We start from the raw sequence: 19,515 nt of genomic DNA on the forward strand, positions 1-19,515 counted from the left end.
AAATGGGTAAAAGTTTTATATACAAGTAGCTTGACGTTTCTTGCTGCTCTTAGTTCCCTTATTAAACCATTACCTAGAAGTTGACCTTTGGTTCAAGTGAGAACAATGACTTTATACCCTCCCTAGCAACAGGAACACACACCAAAGGTGTGGCTCTAGGCAGAGATGATCCACTCCCTTCACTCATCTCCACACGTCCCTTCACTTTCAACTCAAAGCACTGAATCACCGCAGCTAAAACCAATGGAACAAATCTAAACACCATCTTCTCTCCAGGACAACTTCTTCTACCAGCTCCAAAAGACACCATCTTCTCACTCATTACCTTCCATTCACTTCCTTCAAACCTCTCAGGTTTAAACTCCAATGGATCTTCCCATTGATTTGGATCTCTTCCTATAGCCCAAACGTTAACTATCACTCTTGTTTTTGCTGGGATTCTGTATCCAGCCACTGCACATTCTTCATTTGATTCTCTAACGAATATTGGTCCTCCAGGATGTAACCTCAATGTCTCCTTCACAACTGCTTGGATGTAACTGAGATTGCAAAGATCAGATTCTTGTACTAGTCTCTTGTCTCCCACCACTTGTTCTATCTCTTGTTGGGCTTTCTTCATGATCTCTGGATTGTTTATTAGCTCTGATAAAGCCCATTCTACTGTGATGGCAGATGTATCTGTTCCACCTCCATAAATGTTCTGCACAACAATAAAATTACAAAGATGTAACATGAATGTTATGTGTTGACCAACTAAGAGTTGGCCTAGTGGCTAAAATTCTTAGATTATCAAGTAGATATCTAAGGGGTCATGGTTTCAATTCCCGTTGGGAGGGTCTGCTCTCCTAAGAGAGTTAATATAAAATGGTTTGGGCCTCGTCCTAGAGGATGTACCTGGCTTTCGGGTCTAAAACCTCTAGACATTAAAAAAAAAGAAAAAAAAAAGAATGTTGTATGTTTGACTTAATAAGACATGTTACCATGATGAAGCCCTTAATGTTTTCTCTCGTCAGTTTTATCTCTGAGTTTTTGTCTTCATATATGTCAAGCAAGATGTCTAGCATGCTCCTTACACCTCCTGCATCCTTGTGATTCCTAGACTCATGCTCTTTCATTATCCTCTCTATGATCACATCATATCTTTCTCTAGCGTTCTTAAGCCTCTTCTTGATTCCTTGCAAGTCAAGTCTCCTCAAGAACCAAAACGTTTCAGAAACATTGAAGAAACCTGCTAGCTCATTCAACTCAACCACCATTTTGATAACTTCCTCTCTTCTCCCACTATCCGATCTCCTTTCTCTGAACATCATTCTCGTTATGATGCTGCTTGTCAACTCCTTAAGCTGTTCACCGAGATCAACACTCTCTTCTATTTCTGCTTTCTTCATAACACGCACCAAAAGCTTCCTCAACTCCTCGGTTCTTACATTGGCAAATCTATCTATTGCTCTGCTGCTGAATAGCTCCATCATACAAATCCTCTTCATGAACTTCCAGTGAAGCCCATAAGGCGCTGAGAAGAAATCAGCTGAGCCATAAGTAAGGTAGTCAACATTTTGCATTGTTGGACGGTTCAAGAAGTTGAGCTCATTGGATTTGAGAATTTCATTTGCCATCTCGGTTGATGAGACAATGACATTAGGGATGGAGCCAATGAAGAGATACATCAAGGGTCCGTAGTGGGTTGAGAGCTTGTGAAGTGCTTGGTGAGCTATGGGACCAAGAAGGTGAATGTGACCGATGATTGGTAAAGCTGTTGGACTTGGTGGAAGAGATAGTTTATTGCGGAATCTATAGGTGTTTATGGATTGGATCAAGAGTATGATTCCAAGGCATAGAAGGATTGTTACAATGAAGTATTGTGTATCCATCATTCTAGTTTGTGTAAGTGTATGAGAATGGTATTGAGATGGTTTTATAGGATATGTGCAAAGTCATGACTCATTAAGGTATCCAATGTTAAAGCCAACCTTAAGATTCTTTATATCCTCTTTTGTCTTTGTTGTGTATTTGTCTCTTTTGTGAGGGTATAATCTTTGTTTTTATTCTGTTTTCATGTACTATTGGATTATGTACAAAATTTGTTTTTTAAAGAATTTACTTGATGGTAGTTAAACTTTCATTATCTGTTGATAAAATAAAAATGTTTCTACTTTAATTTCATTGACTATTGATTGTAGTTAGATTAAAATAAAAATGTTTTCATTTTCTATTAATTATAGTTGGGTTAGTATCTTAGATAAGTAATTACTTATTGCAAAAGTTAAACTCATGGAAAGTAGGTACGGATTTCATAAGCTTCACTTATGAAAACAGAGAACAACTAGTCCATGTAGAAAAAGAGCATGAGAATAACATGTAGATGACATGTATAATATATAAATGTTTGAAAACTATATGCAGTGACTTACATTTATTTGTTTGAACTGTTGGCTAGTTGTTTTCTCTCTTATTTTGACTCTTTTTTTCCTGTTTCTGTCTCTTATGTGAAGGTATAATCTCTGTTTTGATTCTGTTTTCATGGTTATTTATGTTCTGTTGGTTATAAACAACTTTAAAGTGTAAGTTGCTTGCTGTCCCTGTTAAAACAACTTCTTTTGGGGTTTTCTACAATAAGTCATCGACAATGGAGTACAATATGGAGTACTATCTGTTGACGAACCAGAAGAAACCTATGATTCCAAGGGATAGAAGGATGGTTGCACCGAAGTATTGTGTATCTATCATTCTCGTTTGCGTATGTGTACGAGAAAGAGACTAAGATGGTTTTAAAGGAGATGCAGCAAAGTCATGACTCATTATGGTATCAAATGTTAAACCTAACCTTAAGATTCTTTCTTTTCTCTTTTGTCTTTGTTCTGTTGATTTGTCTTTTCTGTGAGGGAATAATCTTTGTTCTTATTCTGTTTTCATCTTTATTTTATGTACTAATGGATTATCAACAAATTGTTTTTGTAAGAATTTACTTGATGATTGTTAAGCTTTCATTATCTTTTGACAAAATAAAAAAATTTCTACTTTCATTGGCTACTGATTTTAGTTAGATGAAAATAAAAATGTGTTAAAATACTGACTGCAATAGTTAGAATTCATGGAAGTAGGCAATTATATGTAATAAGTAGAAACAGAGCATGAGAATAACATGTACCTGACATGTAATAGATAGATGTTTTCGAAACTATATGCAGTAACTTATGTTTGGTTTTGGATTGTTAGCTACTTTTTTTTTTCACTGTTGTTCTGTTTCTCTCTTATGTGAGGTTATAGTCTCTGATTTTTATGATGTTTCCCTGATTATTTATGCCATCTTGGCTATAAACAAATTAAAAATATAAGAATGTGTACTACCGTTGTTAAGCTTTCATTATCTGCTGACAATAAAAATAGTTCCTTGTCCCATACTATGGTGATTTTCAGCTGTACTTAGATTGGTCATTAACGTGTCTACTTAAGTGTAAAAGTTACAGTCATGAAAAAGTAGCAGAGAAGAATATTTAGTTACAAGACGTGTTGATTTTACAAGATCGGAACAGTTCTTTTCATTAAAAGTCTGGAGCTTGTAAGAAAAACAGAGCACAAAACAGAGGAATATATGTTTCTGAATTATTAAGAATGTTTCTTTTCAGAAACTTACTGAGTTCCTTATCCAAATGGATCAAAATATAATTTAGGAGAACACATAAGTGAACTTCCTCCAGCTGTCCCTGAAGCCGAAAAGCCCGTTGGTAACTTAATCTTGAACTTTTCCTCATCTCCCTTCACAGTCCAATCAAAACACTGAACTAATGATCCTACCGTGAGACTCAGCACCAAAGACGCATGAGAAGCTCCCAAACACGCTCTCCTTCCACTTCCAAACGCAAGATAGTTCACATCCTGACCTTTTAACTCCAACATATACTGCTGGTAATAATAACCCATCTTTCTCTCTGTGTTTTCTTCCGCCACAAGAAACCTCTCTGGCACAAACTTGTCTGGATCTTTGTACGTCCTCGGATCACGCATTATCCCGTAAGCATTTATGAAGATCTTTGTCCCGGATTTTACTTCGTACCCGTTGATCTTCATGTCTCTGTTGCATTCTCTGCGTAGTAACGGTCCCACTGGATGAAGTCTTAGTGTCTCCTTGATAGCTGCTTGCAAGTAAGGAAGCTTCTGCAAATCTGATTCTTTGATTAACCGATGAGTGTTTCCTAAAATGGATTTGATCTCTTCTCTGATCTTTGTGAAGATGTCTTGATGGTTGATCAGCTCGGTCATTGTCCATTGTAATGCTGCAGAAGTCGTGTCTAGGCTTGCCATGAACAACTCCTGTAATGAAGTACAAATAAAGTTGCTAGTTCTAAGGATTAGCTGGATAAAATTTGGATGAGAAGATCTTACAAATGAAGAATATTAATTATATTTAGTTTTGTAATAACCAAATATCCTAACAATACTGTTTATAAACCGAATATGAAACCCAAATTATCCGAGTGTCTTTTTGTGCTAAATATTTTAAATTATTTGAATTACCTGATATTTTATCCGGAAAACCCCAAATTGCCCCATATTTTTTTTTTCCAAAACAAATCCTAATAAGTCATAAAATTTACTTGTGTTAACCAAAATTATCCGAAAAACTAAAACCGATCCGGAAATTGAACCCAAAATTTCTCGGATATTATTTTGTTCCCAACTTTATTATCCGAACCGATCAAAAACCAAAATAACAGAACCGAAATCGAACCAAATTATATAAATAACCTAACAGATTCTAAATCTCTAGGACCAAAAAAAACAAAAAACGAACTGAAAACCAAAATGTCCAGTGCTAGTGTTTAGATTAGCTGATGGGAAACTCTTACAAGGATGAAGAATTTGATCTGATTCAGAGTCAGTTTGAGTTCAGCTTTAGGGTCGTTATACGTGTCCAACAAGATGTCGACTATATCTTTATCTTTCTCTCCATCATCACCGCTCTTACCGTCCTCATACTCCTTCAGTATCTTCTCAACCAACTCATCGTACCGCCAAATAGAGGATCTAAGCTTCTCACCATTACCAAACACATCTAGATCACGCAACGGTCCAAACAGCTCCATGAGCCCTAACCTTGTGGCGCAAGCCATTATATCACTCACAATCTTCCTTATCTCTATAGGAAGATTCGAGTTCTGGCGGCAACGTTTCCCCATAACCATCTTCGACAGTATCTTCGTGGTCAAAGCAGTGAACTCCAAACCGAGATCACACGCCTCTCCGTTCCTCGACTTCTCAACGAGCGAACTAAGCAAAGCTAACGTCTCCTCCTCTCTTATACCAACGAAACGATCGAGCTGATGGCCCGCGAATAGCTTAGTCATGCAAAGCTTTTTCATGAACCTCCAGTAAGGTCCGTACGGCGCGTTGAAGAACTCTGCTCCTTTGTAGACGTTGAAATGCCTCGGACCGAACACGAACTTGGAAGCGAAGTCAGGGTCGTGAGTCTTGAGTATTTGTTTAGCTGTGTCGGAGTCTGAGACGACGAGGACTTGTAGTGATCCTATGCGTATGTTCATGAGAGGACCGTAGGTTTGGGATAAGGCTTGTAGAGATCGTGGGAGGCTTGAACGGAGGAGATGCATGTGGCCGAGAATGGGAAGGGCTCTTGGTCCTGGGGGAGTACCACGGCGTGTGGAGGAAGTGAGGAGTCTTTGAAGAAGGAAGATTGTAATGAATGTGAAGAAGACGTAAGAACATGTTGTGTAATTAATATCCATATTGTTTGTAACCATTTATGTTTGTATGATCTTGATAAAACATGATGTTATATAAAAATGAAACTTGTCTTGTTGCTATGAAGGATCTAAGAGTACAAAGATTCTTGTATGATGATGACACTGACTCAACATTTTAAACTGTAAAATTAATTTTTAAAACCTTCCACATGGTGCAGAGTGTCTCCTTCTTTTTCGAGTTTGAAACCTTCTGGTTCAGCCAGTGTTATTCACTACGCTGACTTTACCTACTTTACTTTTGTACGAACCTGAGAACACAAGCCAGCTTTTAACTATTTTTCTTTTATAAATAAGCATCACTTTTATTACAGAGAACTTTTTAGTCCTTTTTGAACAGACTTTAGATCGAACAGACACACTCAGATGGCTATTGGATTCGTCTGATCGGCTGATCTGAATGGTTACGGAGGAAAGCAATGACGTAACAATCTAGTACACTTGGAATTAAAATACTAAAAAGTAAAATAAATAAATGGTGGTTCAATTTTGCAATTATAAGAGAATAGGGGTTCTATGGTAAAACAGAAAAACATAAGGGGTTTAGTTTGAAATGTTCCATTAAATCATCTCCGAGAGAGGTTCTGTCTTATTTCTAGACAGAACGACGTCGTGTTCGGAGATTGAAATTTCAGATCGTCTCTCTTCTCTCTCTCTCTCTGCTTCTTGTTTTCAAGGTGTGGCCTTTCTTCCGCAAAGCAACTTTCTTTCTAGGGTTTTCTTTGTTGTTTTTGTTTGGCTTCACAGTCGTTTTCAAGCTATTCTCAAACTTTGTGTGTTTGACTTAGAAGTTGACTTGAAGAACCTTATAAAGAGTTTCTGCTTCTGCTTCTGATATTTGGATTTGACGTTTATTCTAATTCAGAATTAGATGAGATGTTTAGGTGGTAAATTGAATTCATAGCTGAGCTTCACTTCACTGGTGCTAGGTTTTTTAGAATCGTTGGTTTTTGGTACTTTTACTTTGATGTGAATACTGAGTAGAGACTGACTTGTTTTTTTTTTCTTTAATTGGAGATGCAAACGAAAAAAAAAAAATCAGCTACAGAAGCTACTTCACTGTCTTTAAAAAAAGTGAAATTGAGCTGGTTCAATGTGTAAGCTGAATGATGATGCTAAGTGGTTTGGATCTTTATTTAAATGTGACTGAATTTTTTTCTATTGATAAATTAATTGAAGGATGTAACGTATTTATTGGTTCCACTTTCTTGCTGCTACTCAATGATTTGGCTTTGAACATGTGAAATTAGATACTCTTATTTGCACTCTGAGATTGTAATGTTTCTCTATAACTCTTTATTTTTGGTTTCTGATTTAGCGCTTACTTTGACAGGCTTTACTCCATCTTATGTAATTCTATGTGCACGAGGAAAACTCTAGAGGGTACCAGTATTTAGTAGTAACAGAGACTTGTATGAAAAGAATAGAATGGGAGATACAAGTCCAAGAACATCAGGCTCAACAGATGGAGACATGGATCAAAACAACCTAATGGTTAAGCTTGTATTATTTGCTTCTTTATCGCTTCATTAAATGACCATCGTTTCTAAATGAGACAGTGTTTTCTGCAGTACGATGGTGGGCATGTGGGTGAATCTAGCGACCGTTCAAAGGAAAAAATGGATCAAAAGGTAATACATACATATTGTCTTTCTAGTTGAGCCTTTTCAGTTATGTTTTTTTATTCTTGTTAATTTGTAATTCAACAGACGGTTCGTAGGCTCGCTCAAAACCGTGAGGCTGCAAGGAAAAGCAGATTGAGGAAGAAAGTATGCTTAATACTTTGTTTTCAAACTTTTTTTTTTTATGTTTTCTACAAACTTTGAGATGTTAATTGGGTACTGCACTTTCAGGCATATGTTCAGCAGCTAGAGAACAGCCGTTTGAAGCTAACACAGCTTGAACAGGAGCTGCAAAGAGCAAGGCAACAAGGTGTCTTTATCTCAAGCTCGGGAGACCAAGCCCATTCTACTACTGGAAATGGTGAGTTGGTCTGAATCTCTCTATCAGAGAGTTATATTTTGGTGCAATCTTTCTATTGATTTGATTAGTTATACTTCGTCGATTTTAGATTTGTGTATACAGATTAATAATTTTGTATATTTTCTAAACAAAAACATCATTATTACCTATTATATCTAACCATATTTTAACCAATAAAAAAAATACTCTGGAGAATAAATTTAGTTCTAAAACAATATTTATTTTGTAACAAAAATTACTCTACAACACTCAATATAAAACGGAGAGAGTATTTGTTATCAAGTAGTTTAGCCTATGGTGATGATCTCGTGTATGCTTCTCTGCTATATAGGGGCAATGGCGTTTGATGCAGAGTACAGACGCTGGCAGGAAGATAAGAACAGAAAGATGAAGGAGCTTAGTTCTGCTTTGGACTCTCATGCGAGTGAACCTGAGCTTAGGACAATCGTAGAAACAGTGTTAGCTCACTACGAGGAGCTTTTCAGGATAAAAAGCAACGCAGCTAAGAACGATGTCTTCCATTTACTATCAGGGATGTGGAAAACACCAGCTGAGAGATGTTTCCTGTGGCTTGGCGGTTTCCGTTCATCAGACCTTCTCAAGGTAATAGACTAAGTAGTTAAAGGAAGAAACAGTTTATAAACAAACTCTCAAACTTTTTATTACACAGCTTATAGCGAGTCAGGTGGAACCATTGACGGAACAGCAATCACAAGACCTAAACAACTTGCAAGAATCTTCTCAACAAGCGGAAGATGCTTTGTCTCAAGGGATGGACAGCTTACAGCAATCACTCTCCGAGACTTTATCAAGCGGGACTCTCGGTTCAAGCTCGTCAGGGAACGTGGCTAACTACATGGGTCAGATGGCAATGGCCATGGGGAAGTTAGGTACACTTGAAGGATTCATCCGCCAGGTAAACGTTACAGATTTGTGTTGTTGTTTGTTACATGTTACTTGTAGTAAGTTCTAATAAAGAGCCATTTGTTTTGTGTTGTGTGGCAGGCTGATAACTTGAGGCTACAAACGTATCAACAAATGTTGAGAAAGTTGACAACCAGACAATCAGCTAGGGCTCTCCTTGCGATACATGAGTATTCGTTGCGGTTACGTGCTCTTAGCTCTCTATGGTTAGCTAGACCAAGAGAGTGAACCAATCACATGCCAACTGTTTAGTCTTTTTTACCTTCAAAGAAGGGCTACAAAATTTGAGATTGCCTAAGATTCTTAGCATATTATATGATTTGATGACTTTTGAGTATCTAGCTCTTATACTATAGTGTATGATTAGATTGTATTTGTGTTATATTGTGTTTTGAGATTATAAAGTTTATTTTTGAAGTACTTCAAACATTGATGAGAAGACAAAAGAAGAACATAGTAGTGTTGTGTCTTTCACCTCTTATACTTACATGTCACGTGTTACAGACCAAATCTAGTGATATAGTCAACATGGGATTTGAATGAGCTGGTGGAAAACTAATCATGGATTGTTATTCGAGGAGAAACTCACTGTGCCTAGCTATGAGGAGACATCAGATTCATACTCATGTATGATATGTGGGGTGGATGGAGCACGAACTGTCAGAAAGCTGCAGAGAAATGCATCGACTTCGATGTGATTAACAATGGCTTCAGCGGAGGCTTATATAGTTTGATCTGTTCAATACACACTCTGATCAGCTTCGTTGACTTTGTTTCTTTATTTTCATCTTCTTGATACAATATATTACTCACTCAGTGCCTGCCTGATCGACCTAAAGCATCAAAACCACATATTAATGTACATGTAACGTTACAATTAGTCAAATAAGATTCTTTGTATTAAAAATATTCCAAGGAGACACGGAAACATAAGTAAGTGGGAAACAACATTCGAAACAGCAGCTTATAGAATTAGTCTTGCAACCAAACATAGACAACTAATGGCTCTCACCAAAACACAAAACTTAGATTAATCTGAGATATGCCCCCGACCATAAACTAGAACCGGCGAAACTGAAATATAATTCGTATATATATAAATATATCAAAGAAAGTCGCAGACAACACACACGTTTGCAAACAAAACAAAAGATCAAACTCCAACGTGCGTTCCATTAGTGTCTAAAGTCTAAACATTGTATAAAGATTTGATCATTAGTCTAAATACTCATTCCAACCCAAGAAAAAGTTTTCGTTTTATTTTTTTCTTTTATTGTAAAATGGCAACACCACCGTTAACACCAAGGATGCTAACACCAACAACACTATCACCTCTCGGCAGCCCACGCGCCAAAAAATCAACTGCCACCGTAATGCCTGAGATCACACTCGAGCAGCCCTCAAGCAAGACCAACAAATCCCCTGGCTCCAAATCGACAAAACTCTTCCGCCGCGTCCGCTCCGCCTTCCGCTCCCTCCCCATCATGTCCCCGATGTGCAAACTCCCCATGGGAGGCGCGCGTCTCCACGAGAACCACGTCCACGGAGGGACGCGCGTCACGGGGACGCTCTTCGGGTACCGCAAAACGCGCGTGAACCTGGCGGTCCAGGAGAACCCGAGGTCACTCCCGATCCTCCTCCTGGAGCTGGCTATCCCCACGGGGAAGCTGCTCCAGGATCTTGGCGTTGGACTCGTGAGGATCGCGCTAGAGTGCGAGAAGAAGCCGAGCGAGAAGACGAAGATTGTTGACGAGCCGATATGGGCGTTGTACTGTAACGGGAAGAAGTCCGGGTACGGGGTGAAGAGGGAGCCCACGGAGGAGGATTTGGTTGTGATGCAGATGCTTCATGCTGTTTCGATGGGAGCTGGTGTGTTGCCGGTGACTAGTGGAGGAGGAGGGGGAGGAGAAGGTGATTTGACTTATATGAGAGCGCATTTTGAGAGAGTTATAGGGTCGAGAGACTCGGAGACTTATTACATGATGAACCCTGATGGTAACAGTGGTCCTGAGCTCAGTATCTTCTTCGTTCGGGTTTAATAACGCGGCCGTTTTAGTGAGTTCTCATTAATCATTTTTATATGCTCTCTTTTCTTCTTTTTTTTGCTTTGTTTTTTAACTTTGGTAATCACTTGAAATGGTTAATTGGTGATGTAAAGACATGAATGCATACTACATTTTCTATGGCTGTAAGCCTGTAAGGGAAAGGCAAATGAGAGTAGATATGATCACGTAATTTAATGTATATCTACATCGAAATGTCATTGGTGTTTTTAGCTTATGATTACTACTCCGCACCTAGTCGTGAAATGTGTTAAGCTGGAAACAATTATAGATTATGAAACAAACGTGTAGACTTCCAAAGGATAGAAACGTAAAATACATTTATGTTTTTTGTTTGGTCATAAGGGTGAAATAGTACTTTCACTACTCCTTTAGGTTGGTTTTGCATTTGACTGAAAGTGGGGTACACTTTTACATTTGACTTGAATATTTGGGTTGGTTTTAGCAAATGTCCCATATATGTGTGTATGTGTGTGTTGTGGATAGTTTGAAGACAGAATGATCCATAACTATCTAGTATTTAAACTTTAGGGATCAAGATGAATGCTTCTGATCTTACCCTAGACAATACAATTTTTTTTTACAGAAAACATACACATGAAGTATTTATACATATCTTTTGATACATTCAGTTACACCCAGACCATAACATGATAACACTTAAATCACAATAATTTTTTTTTTAAAACCCATAATAACAAGCACAATAGTTTTTATTATAATAAAAATCGACAAACTAGTGTTCACGTTGCTTCATTGTTTTCTTCTTCTGTATATACCAAACAAACCAACTGCTTACACTTTTGTTGTTTTTTAATACCGACTTCAAATGAAAGGGCCCCCTCAACACACTAATTTTGAAACGTGAAGACGTGCATGGCCTTGTTCAGCAGTACCTGAAGGTAAGACCAGTTCCACCTAACTTGTCATCCACTAACGCTGACAATCTCTCAGCTTGTGGAGGGGACAGGTAGTTAATCCAATCACTCACTTCTCCTTTCCTAAACAAGTGCCTATTCTCAAAGTTCTTGATCGATTTGCCCGCCTTGTTCACCTCCAACTTCTTTAAACTCTCGAAGCTACACAGCGCCACGATTGCCTTCGTAACACCCTTTCCTTCCTCTTCTTCCGTGAAAGGAACGCCCAAGAAACTTGCAAGCTTCTTCAAGTTAGACTCTATGTCTTGTTTGAGATCTTCGTAGCGTAAGAACAAGACTTTGTCAGGTCTCTTCAAGCTCTCTTTCCAGTATCCCAACATGTGTTCCCAAAACGGACCAAACCCTATCAGTCCTCGGCAGTACATATCAAACCCTTCGTCCAACGAGACTGGACTCACCGACTCCGACTTTATGCTGTTGGTGTAATGCCACGAGGAGATGAATGTGTCGAACGGGTTCCGACATAAGTACACGACCTTCACGCCAGGTTTCTCGATGGAATCCTTCAGAGAACCGAAAGGGACGTGTGTTGCGAATGTTCTTGGACTGGCTAGACCGGAAAGGTCAGGAACGTCTCCGTTCGCGTAAAGCTTGTACTCAAAGAAAGGTACTAGGTCATGAGGGTTGGATGTAAGGAGAGGGTGGTCAGTGTTTGAGGAAACCGGATCAAACCGGTGTCGGTTAAGGAGTGTATAAGTTAAAGCTTTTAACCATGTTGTACCGGATTTTGGTATGGTAGCAATAACGACGTCGTTTTGGAGCGGTTTGAAATGTTTTTGGATGGACATGATAGCTTGAATCTCCTTGGATTGGCACCAAAAGCCTTGGAATAGGTAAAGGTGACGAGTTCTCCAACCTCTCTCCTTTGGAAGAGACTCCAACATCTCTTGGAACTCGTAGCTTAGCCCTTCTTCTTCTCTTTCTCCTTCTTGGCGTTTCGGGGCTAGGCTTTTGCCTTCTTCTTTGAGGAGCTCGAGCTTGTGGCAAACGTTGAAACTTGGAATCGCCATTATTGGTATAGTCTTGATGCTTGAGGTCGCCATTGTCTTTGTCATATATAGAAAATAAATGTTTTTTTTTAATATGGTTTGAATCTTGTTTGCTATATTTTTGTTGAGTAAGTTGGCTGTTTATATAATGACGCAAATGCATGACGATGCGTTGTGAAGAGAAGAGAGCAGGAGCATGTGTTGTTATCGAGCACGTGGGAAATAAACGGCGTATGTGAATTTTAGGTTAGGCCCACTCTACTTTTACACTTTCTAATAGGGGAGTGTTGTGTTCTCCTTGGAGTTAGTGTAGGTTTGGTTTGCTGCTTTCTCATTTATTATTCTCGTTTGTTTCTGGTCCCATTATTGTCGGCAGACACAACTTTGGACTTTTTTAATTTACTGAAAAACGTCCAAACAATGCAACAATTATCATGTTTACTTGATTCTCTCTTTACTCTATTTATGATTGTTACCTGCCAATATCATGTTTCAACGATTAAACCATGTGGGTTTAAAGGGCAAATATTGGTAATATTCCAATGGCATAGAACTCAATGTAAATACCATATAACAAGTGTACACAGTACACAAAGCAGTAATACTTTTTATGAATACACAACAAAAACTTAAAAGATGAATCAGTTTATGAATAAATAGTCATTTTAAAACCACAAGATATGTGTTAATAATAGCGAGTTCCGGACCCGCACTTATCAACGTATAACATCACGCTCAAGATGTCGACCGAGTTTTTCCAAATTTGGACAGAGTAAATAAATACCTCTAACGGATGGACTCCAATTATAACTTTTTTTTTTGCCATCTTTTATTAAAGTGCTGGGCCGAAGCCCAAAACACAGAAAAACACTAAAAGCCCACAAGATGGACAGAACAAAACAGAAACAAATGGGCCTAAAGCCCAATCGACCCACAAACATAAACGCGCGTCAACCAAACATACGTGACCGTTCACGCGTTGAGATTCACCGTCAACGCGACACACGCGTCCGGACACCTCATGAAACATGAACGCCACGTGCTGAAGAAAGCCCAAACGCAGGGACACGCGTCACCCATCCACCACTTCTTTTCTCGCCGCCTGAACGGTACCGCTTCAATTCATCGCCGGAGACACGGCCAGAGACCTCGTATCGCCGGAAAACACACCAGACGACTACAAGCCTTCAACGCCAAAGATCACCACCAGCAAAGAAAATATCGGCGATCATCAAATCATTCAAGCGTCAACTCCAGAGCCAAATCGGAGAAACTCTATTCTCCACTATTTTTCGATGAAACCCACCTCTAACGACTGTATTAAAGGTATCGGGTTTCATCAGCTTCATCGCTCCGACACACACCGGATCACGTCCAGATCATGCGTATAAAACGCATACCCCTTCAACACCATCGCCTCTTCCAGCGATTGCCTTCCTCAGTTTCACTTCCTTTTTTCACCACCCGTTATGTCGCACCCAACAGAGAAAAGGGGCGAACCACCAAAGCCGGCGGCGCGAGGTTGAATAAACCTCCATTCCCCGGAGTCAAAGACCGACGATGACGAGCTATGAAAGCCTCATCATCCCGGAGTCTCTGGACCTCTACAAACGCGATCCCTCACACTCTCAAAACTATCTCAAACCTCATGGACTCCAATTATAGCTATTGTACAAAAAAAAAAATCTACATTTTTGTATCTTGTCTACAAGTGAAAATTATATGCTTTTCAAGTTTTTGTACATAACGATGAATATAAGACTGAATTGATTTGATTTTGTATTTTCCTTTCAACTCTAGATTTTTATGTTAATGGGTTATCGACCTACGAATGTTCTTTTCAATAAAAGGGAAAGTTTCTTATATTCAATTGTTTTGGTATATAGATTAACTAGGATTATTTATCATATTAACTATACTATTTAAAATTTTGTTTGACAACATACTATTTTAATTAGGATAAGAATCAAACTTTTAAAGGTTACGCATGCACATGCACAAGCAGGGGCGAAGCCACCTTGTACACTATGGGTGCACATGCACCCGCAATTATATCTATGTTTTCGATTTTGTAAGGTAAAACAATAAAAATTTGGTAGAGCAGATGGTAAAATTAAGATTGTGCACCCCCTCTTAACTCAGGTTCGAATCTTTTATATGTCTTCTTTTCTTTTATGATAATTAGTGCACCCACAAGAAAAAATTCCTACCTTCGCCCCTGTGCACAAGAAAGAAGACAAAATGAATAACGTGTTTAATGGTTCTGATTTCACTTGCAAAAAAAGTTTGTTTGGATTCGAACACTGATCTGTCTTTGCGTCATCTGTTTCTTAATCTTAATCTTTGTAAGTGTATTTTTTGTTCTTTGGAGCTTAAAAAGTCTTCATCTTTGGGACGAATCATGTTCAGTTCAAGCACACTCACAGTCCGATATTAATGAAATAACCATTCCCATCCCACGTGGTATCACGTTCATTTCCACACCTCATGTATGTTATGGACCAACTTTTTTAGTTGGGTATCGCTGTCAAGCAAAAGAACAAAAACATATACGCCTGTAGCTGAGTACCCACACCTTGTATTGGGACAATACTTATATACAGTCGTTTTCAAGATATACAAAATAATCATTCTATTTTTTTACCAAAAATGTAAATATTATTTAAAAATGAAATCCACAGAATCTGATAAAAATGTAAGATTTCTAAGCTTGGTTACACTGCAAAAATAAAAAATAAACAACATGAAAACAAAGACAATTGATATTTTAACTGTTAAACTTGATAATGAACATAATAAGAAGTAACTAGGCATAGAGATTTGATATGGGTCGGATATGAGTTCGGTTCAGATCAGGTATTTTGAGTTTCCGGTAGTTCAGATATGAGCCTAGAGGATCCATATAGGAACTGGCAAATTTTCGAATCAGATCAGTTCGAGTAATTTCAGATTTAGGTCGGTTCGGATAATAAAACTAAGAACTGTCTAATACCCAAAAAAATTTGGGTTCTTGTTTTGTTGCAGTCTAGGTTTGATTATTTTGGATCATTGAGATAATTCTGGTAAATATTGGGTATTTCAAATAAAATATCAAGTAATTAAGATGATTCAAATAAAAATTTCGGATAATTTGAATTATTTTAAAAAATTTGAATAAAAAATATTTGGACACATTTTGTGTAATTTAGAATTTTTGGTAATTTGATTTTTTTCAAATATTTTCGGATACTTATGTTGAGAATGGTAAGGTGGTTTGGTCTGGTTCGGTGGTTCGAGTACGCAACCAAGAGATAAGGATGAAGCTAGTCTGGATAAGTCCCGATGATTATGTGATAGAGTTAAACTGTTAGAGTATCTTGAGAGAATATCTCTTTGTAACAAGTATATATGTACGACTCTCAATCATGGAATATACACACGGTTAAACACAAATCATTCTCTCTTAGTTTTACATGGTATCAGAGCCTATCTGAAGATCTATTTGGGCTCGTCTGAGAGAGAAAGAAACGTAAAACAAAATGTCAAAAACAGATGTATCAGTGATCGCCAGTGGCAGCGTGGAGTCGCGTATGACTTCACCGTATTTTCTTGCATCATCAGACAATCCGGGAGTGTCGATCTCGCCGGTGTCGCTGAATGGTGAAAACTACGCCGAGTGGGCGTCGGAGTTGGAGAACGCGCTTCGTGCCAAGCGCAAGTTTGGATTCATCAATGGTACCTTGTTGTTGCCAGATGAAAAGGAGAACCCAACGGAGGCAGAGATGTGGAGAACGGTCAACTCAATGATCGTGGGGTGGATTAGAGCGTCGATATTCCCTGCGATCCGTTCGACGGTCACGTTCACAGCTGATGCTTCGAAGATGTGGGGAGATTTGAAGAGGAGATTCTCTGTTGGAAACGCGGTTCGGGTCCATCAGCTCAAAGCTGAACTCGCGGCGTGTAAGCAGGAAGGTGCGAGCGTTATGGAGTACTTTGGGCGCTTGTCCCTGAAGTGGGAGGAGCTTCTCAACTACAAACCTCTTCCCACCTGCACGTGTGGAGCATCAGACAAGATAACGTCTGATTACGAGGAAGAGAAAGTGCACATGTTCTTGATGGGGCTTGATGAAGCGAGATTCGGAAACGTATGCACGAACATCATAGGGATGGAGCCGTTGCCAGACCTAAACTCTGTGTACCAGAGAGTAGTGAGAGAGGAGAGACGCCTCCAGACTTCTCGAGTCGAGACGAGACAGGAGGCAGCAGGGTTTCTGGTTAAATCGGAGCCTTCACAGTCGGAGAACCAACCTAACATTGGAGCTGTTGCGGCAGTTGCAAGAAGCAGAGGAGGAATGGCGTGCTCTCACTGTGGGAGGACAGGCCATGACAAGAAAGATTGCTGGCAGATCATCGGTTTTCCAGACTGGTGGACCGAGAGAAACCAAGCGGGAGAACGCGGAGGTCGTGGCAGAGGCAGGGGGCGTGGCCGAGCTCAGGCTAGGTCCAACGCAATGCAGGCTGCAGGCACCGCAGGACAAGGAGTTCCAAGCTTGACGAACGAACAGTGGGCTTCGCTGGCTGCGCTCCTTGACCAACAGAAGCTGACTCCAATTCCAGATAAGTTGAATGGTAAGATTCAAACTGGAGAAGTAATTCTCGACACTGGTTTGGATTCATCAATGGTACCTTGTTGTTGCCAGATGAAAAGGAGAACCCAACGGAGGCAGAGATGTGGAGAACGGTCAACTCAATGATCGTGGGGTGGATTAGAGCGTCGATATCCCCTGCGATCCGTTCGACGGTCACGTTCACAGCTGATGCTTCGAAGATGTGGGGAGATTTGAAGAGGAGATTCTCTGTTGGAAACGCGGTTCGGGTCCATCAGCTCAAAGCTGAACTCGCGGCGTGTAAGCAGGAAGGTGCGAGCGTTATGGAGTACTTTGGGCGCTTGTCCCTGAAGTGGGAGGAGCTTCTCAACTACAAACCTCTTCCCACCTGCACGTGTGGAGCATCAGACAAGATAACGTCTGATTACGAGGAAGAAACGGGACGGTATCTATGTTTATCGGGATGTGACAATGGCGCGAGGACTCAGAGTTAAGGCTGCAGAAGACAAGACTCTTTGGCATCGCAGATTGGGACATCCTTCATTTGGTGTTTTGGGATTTTTGCCTTTTGTTTCTGGTGTTCTAGATAATACTGATAAGTTTGGTGGTTGTGGAATTTGTTTTAAGTCAAAACAGACTCGCGGGGTGTTTTCCGAGAGTTTTAATAAAGCATCTGTTCCGTTTGAACTAATACATGTCGATTTATGGGGTCCGTATCGAACAAAATCATCTTGTGGTGCTGTCTACTTTCTCACCATTGTAGATGATTTCTCTCGAGCCGTATGGATACACCTACTCCTCGAGAAATCCGAGGTAAAGACGATTCTGCCTAACTTCTGTCGCCTAGCACATAGACAGTTCGACAGGCTAGTCAAGACAGTCCGAAGCGACAACGGCACAGAATTCATGTGCCTCTCGAGATACTTTGCGGAGAATGGGATTCTGCATCAAACCTCGTGTGTAGCAACCCCACAACAGAACGGGAGAGTGGAGAGGAAACACCGTCACATCTTGAACGTCTCCAGGTCTATTATGTTTCAGGCCAACCTCCCGATCAAGTTTTGGGGTGAGAGTGTGCTTACTGCGGCCCATGTTATCAACAGAACCCCCTCGAGCTTGTTGCAAGGGAAAACCCCATACGAGTGTCTGTTCGGAAAAGCTCCATCCTATGCCGACATCAAGACGTTCGGATGCCTTTGTTTTGCGCATAACATGCAGCGAGACAAGGACAAGTTCAAAGCTCGAGGCAGAAGATGCGTGTTTGTGGGATACCCCTTCGGCAAAAGAGGCTGGAAATTGTACGACCTAGACAAGCACGAGTTCTTCACGTCACGAGATGTTGTATTTGACGAAGCAGTCTTCCCGTATCACACTGATGCGGCTCCTGCAGAGGTCGAACTGGTCAGAGGAACTGAAACTCTGGAACCGGTGCTCGAGTCGAGGGGGAGTGATGATCTCGATCACGACGAGACGATGGAGATATCTCCAGCTACTGCAGGTGCAGAGCGAGGTAACACAGTAGCCGTAGAGCCGGCGCACGTGACTATAGAAGAGGAGACGACTGGTAAAGAAACAGAGGCAGTCGTGGTAACAGAAACTGAGACCACATCAGTTAGTGAAGCTGCGGCTTCAGCGTTAGGCAGAGGGCATCGCGTGCCTAAGCCATCAGTCAAACTACGCGACTATGTCACCTACAATGCGCATTGTCACCCTGATAAACATCCCAACCGTTCGTCATCAGCTCCGTCAGAGTCTCCTGAGACGCGTCCAGGTATGGTTTCCTCATACCCACTCTCTGCTTATGTTACTGATGCCATCTTCTCTGAGAAACATCAGGCGTTCCTGGCGGCAATCACAGAAGCATCACCACCGCGTAGTTACAAAGAGGCCGTGCGTGATCCCTTCTGGAACGATTCTATGGGAACAGAAGTGGCAGCATTGGAAGAGCAGAGAACGTGGGATGTCGCCGACTTGCCGAAAGGAAAGAAAGCGTTGGGCTGCAGATGGTTATACAAATACAAATTCAACCCCGACGGCACAATTGAGAGAGGCAAGTCGAGACTGGTCGTATGCGGCAACAAACAGATAGAAGGAGAAGATTACGAGGAAACCTTTGCGCCGGTGGCCAAGCTCACGACTGTGAGAACTCTGCTGGAGGTGGCAGTTGCAAGGAATTGGGAAGTGCACCAGATGGACGTGCACAATGCATTTCTACACGGTGATCTGGAAGAAGAAGTGTACATGAAGATGCCTCCTGGATTTGAAGCTAGTGATCC

The 19,515-nt window shown here is 40.3% G+C and overlaps 5 protein-coding genes across 5 annotated transcripts; 2 read left to right on the forward strand and 3 right to left on the reverse strand.

The window, feature by feature from the left end:
* Positions 1–14: 14 nt before the first annotated feature.
* LOC103850636 (3,9-dihydroxypterocarpan 6A-monooxygenase) lies at positions 15–1,924 on the reverse strand. The gene is made up of 2 exons (XM_009127419.2): positions 981–1,924; positions 15–700 (listed from the first exon to the last, which is right to left on the reverse strand). Exons 1-2 carry the CDS (start codon positions 1,872–1,874, stop codon positions 74–76), a joined length of 1,521 nt encoding a protein of 506 aa, XP_009125667.1. The 5' UTR covers positions 1,875–1,924; the 3' UTR covers positions 15–73.
* A 1,552-nt stretch (positions 1,925–3,476) lies between these two features.
* Positions 3,477–6,036, reverse strand: LOC103850637 (beta-amyrin 24-hydroxylase). Its single transcript, XM_009127420.2, has 2 exons — positions 4,848–6,036; positions 3,477–4,311 (listed from the first exon to the last, which is right to left on the reverse strand). Exons 1-2 carry the CDS (start codon positions 5,754–5,756, stop codon positions 3,643–3,645), a joined length of 1,578 nt encoding a protein of 525 aa, XP_009125668.1. The 5' UTR covers positions 5,757–6,036; the 3' UTR covers positions 3,477–3,642.
* A 262-nt stretch (positions 6,037–6,298) lies between these two features.
* Positions 6,299–9,117, forward strand: LOC103850638 (transcription factor TGA5). Its single transcript, XM_009127421.3, has 8 exons — positions 6,299–6,433; positions 7,090–7,250; positions 7,328–7,387; positions 7,466–7,525; positions 7,610–7,739; positions 8,071–8,342; positions 8,410–8,655; positions 8,745–9,117. The coding sequence occupies exons 2-8, from the start codon at positions 7,185–7,187 to the stop codon at positions 8,889–8,891; spliced, it is 981 nt and encodes a 326-aa protein (XP_009125669.1). The 5' UTR covers positions 6,299–6,433; positions 7,090–7,184; the 3' UTR covers positions 8,892–9,117.
* A 135-nt stretch (positions 9,118–9,252) lies between these two features.
* LOC103850639 (protein MIZU-KUSSEI 1-like) lies at positions 9,253–10,941 on the forward strand. Its single transcript, XM_009127422.3, has one exon. It carries the CDS (start codon positions 9,944–9,946, stop codon positions 10,700–10,702), a length of 759 nt encoding a protein of 252 aa, XP_009125670.1. The 5' UTR covers positions 9,253–9,943; the 3' UTR covers positions 10,703–10,941.
* A 287-nt stretch (positions 10,942–11,228) lies between these two features.
* Positions 11,229–14,289, reverse strand: LOC103850640 (cytosolic sulfotransferase 15). Its single transcript, XM_009127423.3, has one exon. It carries the CDS (start codon positions 12,717–12,719, stop codon positions 11,613–11,615), a length of 1,107 nt encoding a protein of 368 aa, XP_009125671.2. The 5' UTR covers positions 12,720–14,289; the 3' UTR covers positions 11,229–11,612.
* Between the last annotated feature and the right edge of the window lie 5,226 nt (positions 14,290–19,515).

Source organism: Brassica rapa, chromosome A02, assembly GCF_000309985.2.
Source record: "Brassica rapa cultivar Chiifu-401-42 chromosome A02, CAAS_Brap_v3.01, whole genome shotgun sequence".
Taxonomy (NCBI): domain Eukaryota; kingdom Viridiplantae; phylum Streptophyta; class Magnoliopsida; order Brassicales; family Brassicaceae; genus Brassica; species Brassica rapa.

Excerpts from the sequence above, each read along its gene's own strand:
- LOC103850636 (XM_009127419.2), bottom strand. The coding sequence starts at position 1,874 with ATGATGGATACACAATACTTCATTGTAACAATCCTTCTATGCCTTGGA. Across the intron at positions 701-980 it reads ACATTAAGGGCTTCATCATG|AACATTTATGGAGGTGGAAC; the intron begins GTAACATGTCTT and ends ATTGTTGTGCAG.
- LOC103850640 (XM_009127423.3), bottom strand. The coding sequence starts at position 12,719 with ATGACAAAGACAATGGCGACCTCAAGCATCAAGACTATACCAATAATG.
- LOC103850637 (XM_009127420.2), bottom strand. The coding sequence starts at position 5,756 with ATGGTTACAAACAATATGGATATTAATTACACAACATGTTCTTACGTC. Across the intron at positions 4,312-4,847 it reads AGATCAAATTCTTCATCCTT|GAGTTGTTCATGGCAAGCCT; the intron begins GTAAGAGTTTCC and ends ACTTCATTACAG.
- LOC103850638 (XM_009127421.3), top strand. The coding sequence starts at position 7,185 with ATGGGAGATACAAGTCCAAGAACATCAGGCTCAACAGATGGAGACATG. Across the intron at positions 7,388-7,465 it reads AGGAAAAAATGGATCAAAAG|ACGGTTCGTAGGCTCGCTCA; the intron begins GTAATACATACA and ends GTAATTCAACAG. Across the intron at positions 8,343-8,409 it reads GTTCATCAGACCTTCTCAAG|CTTATAGCGAGTCAGGTGGA; the intron begins GTAATAGACTAA and ends TTTATTACACAG.
- LOC103850639 (XM_009127422.3), top strand. The coding sequence starts at position 9,944 with ATGGCAACACCACCGTTAACACCAAGGATGCTAACACCAACAACACTA.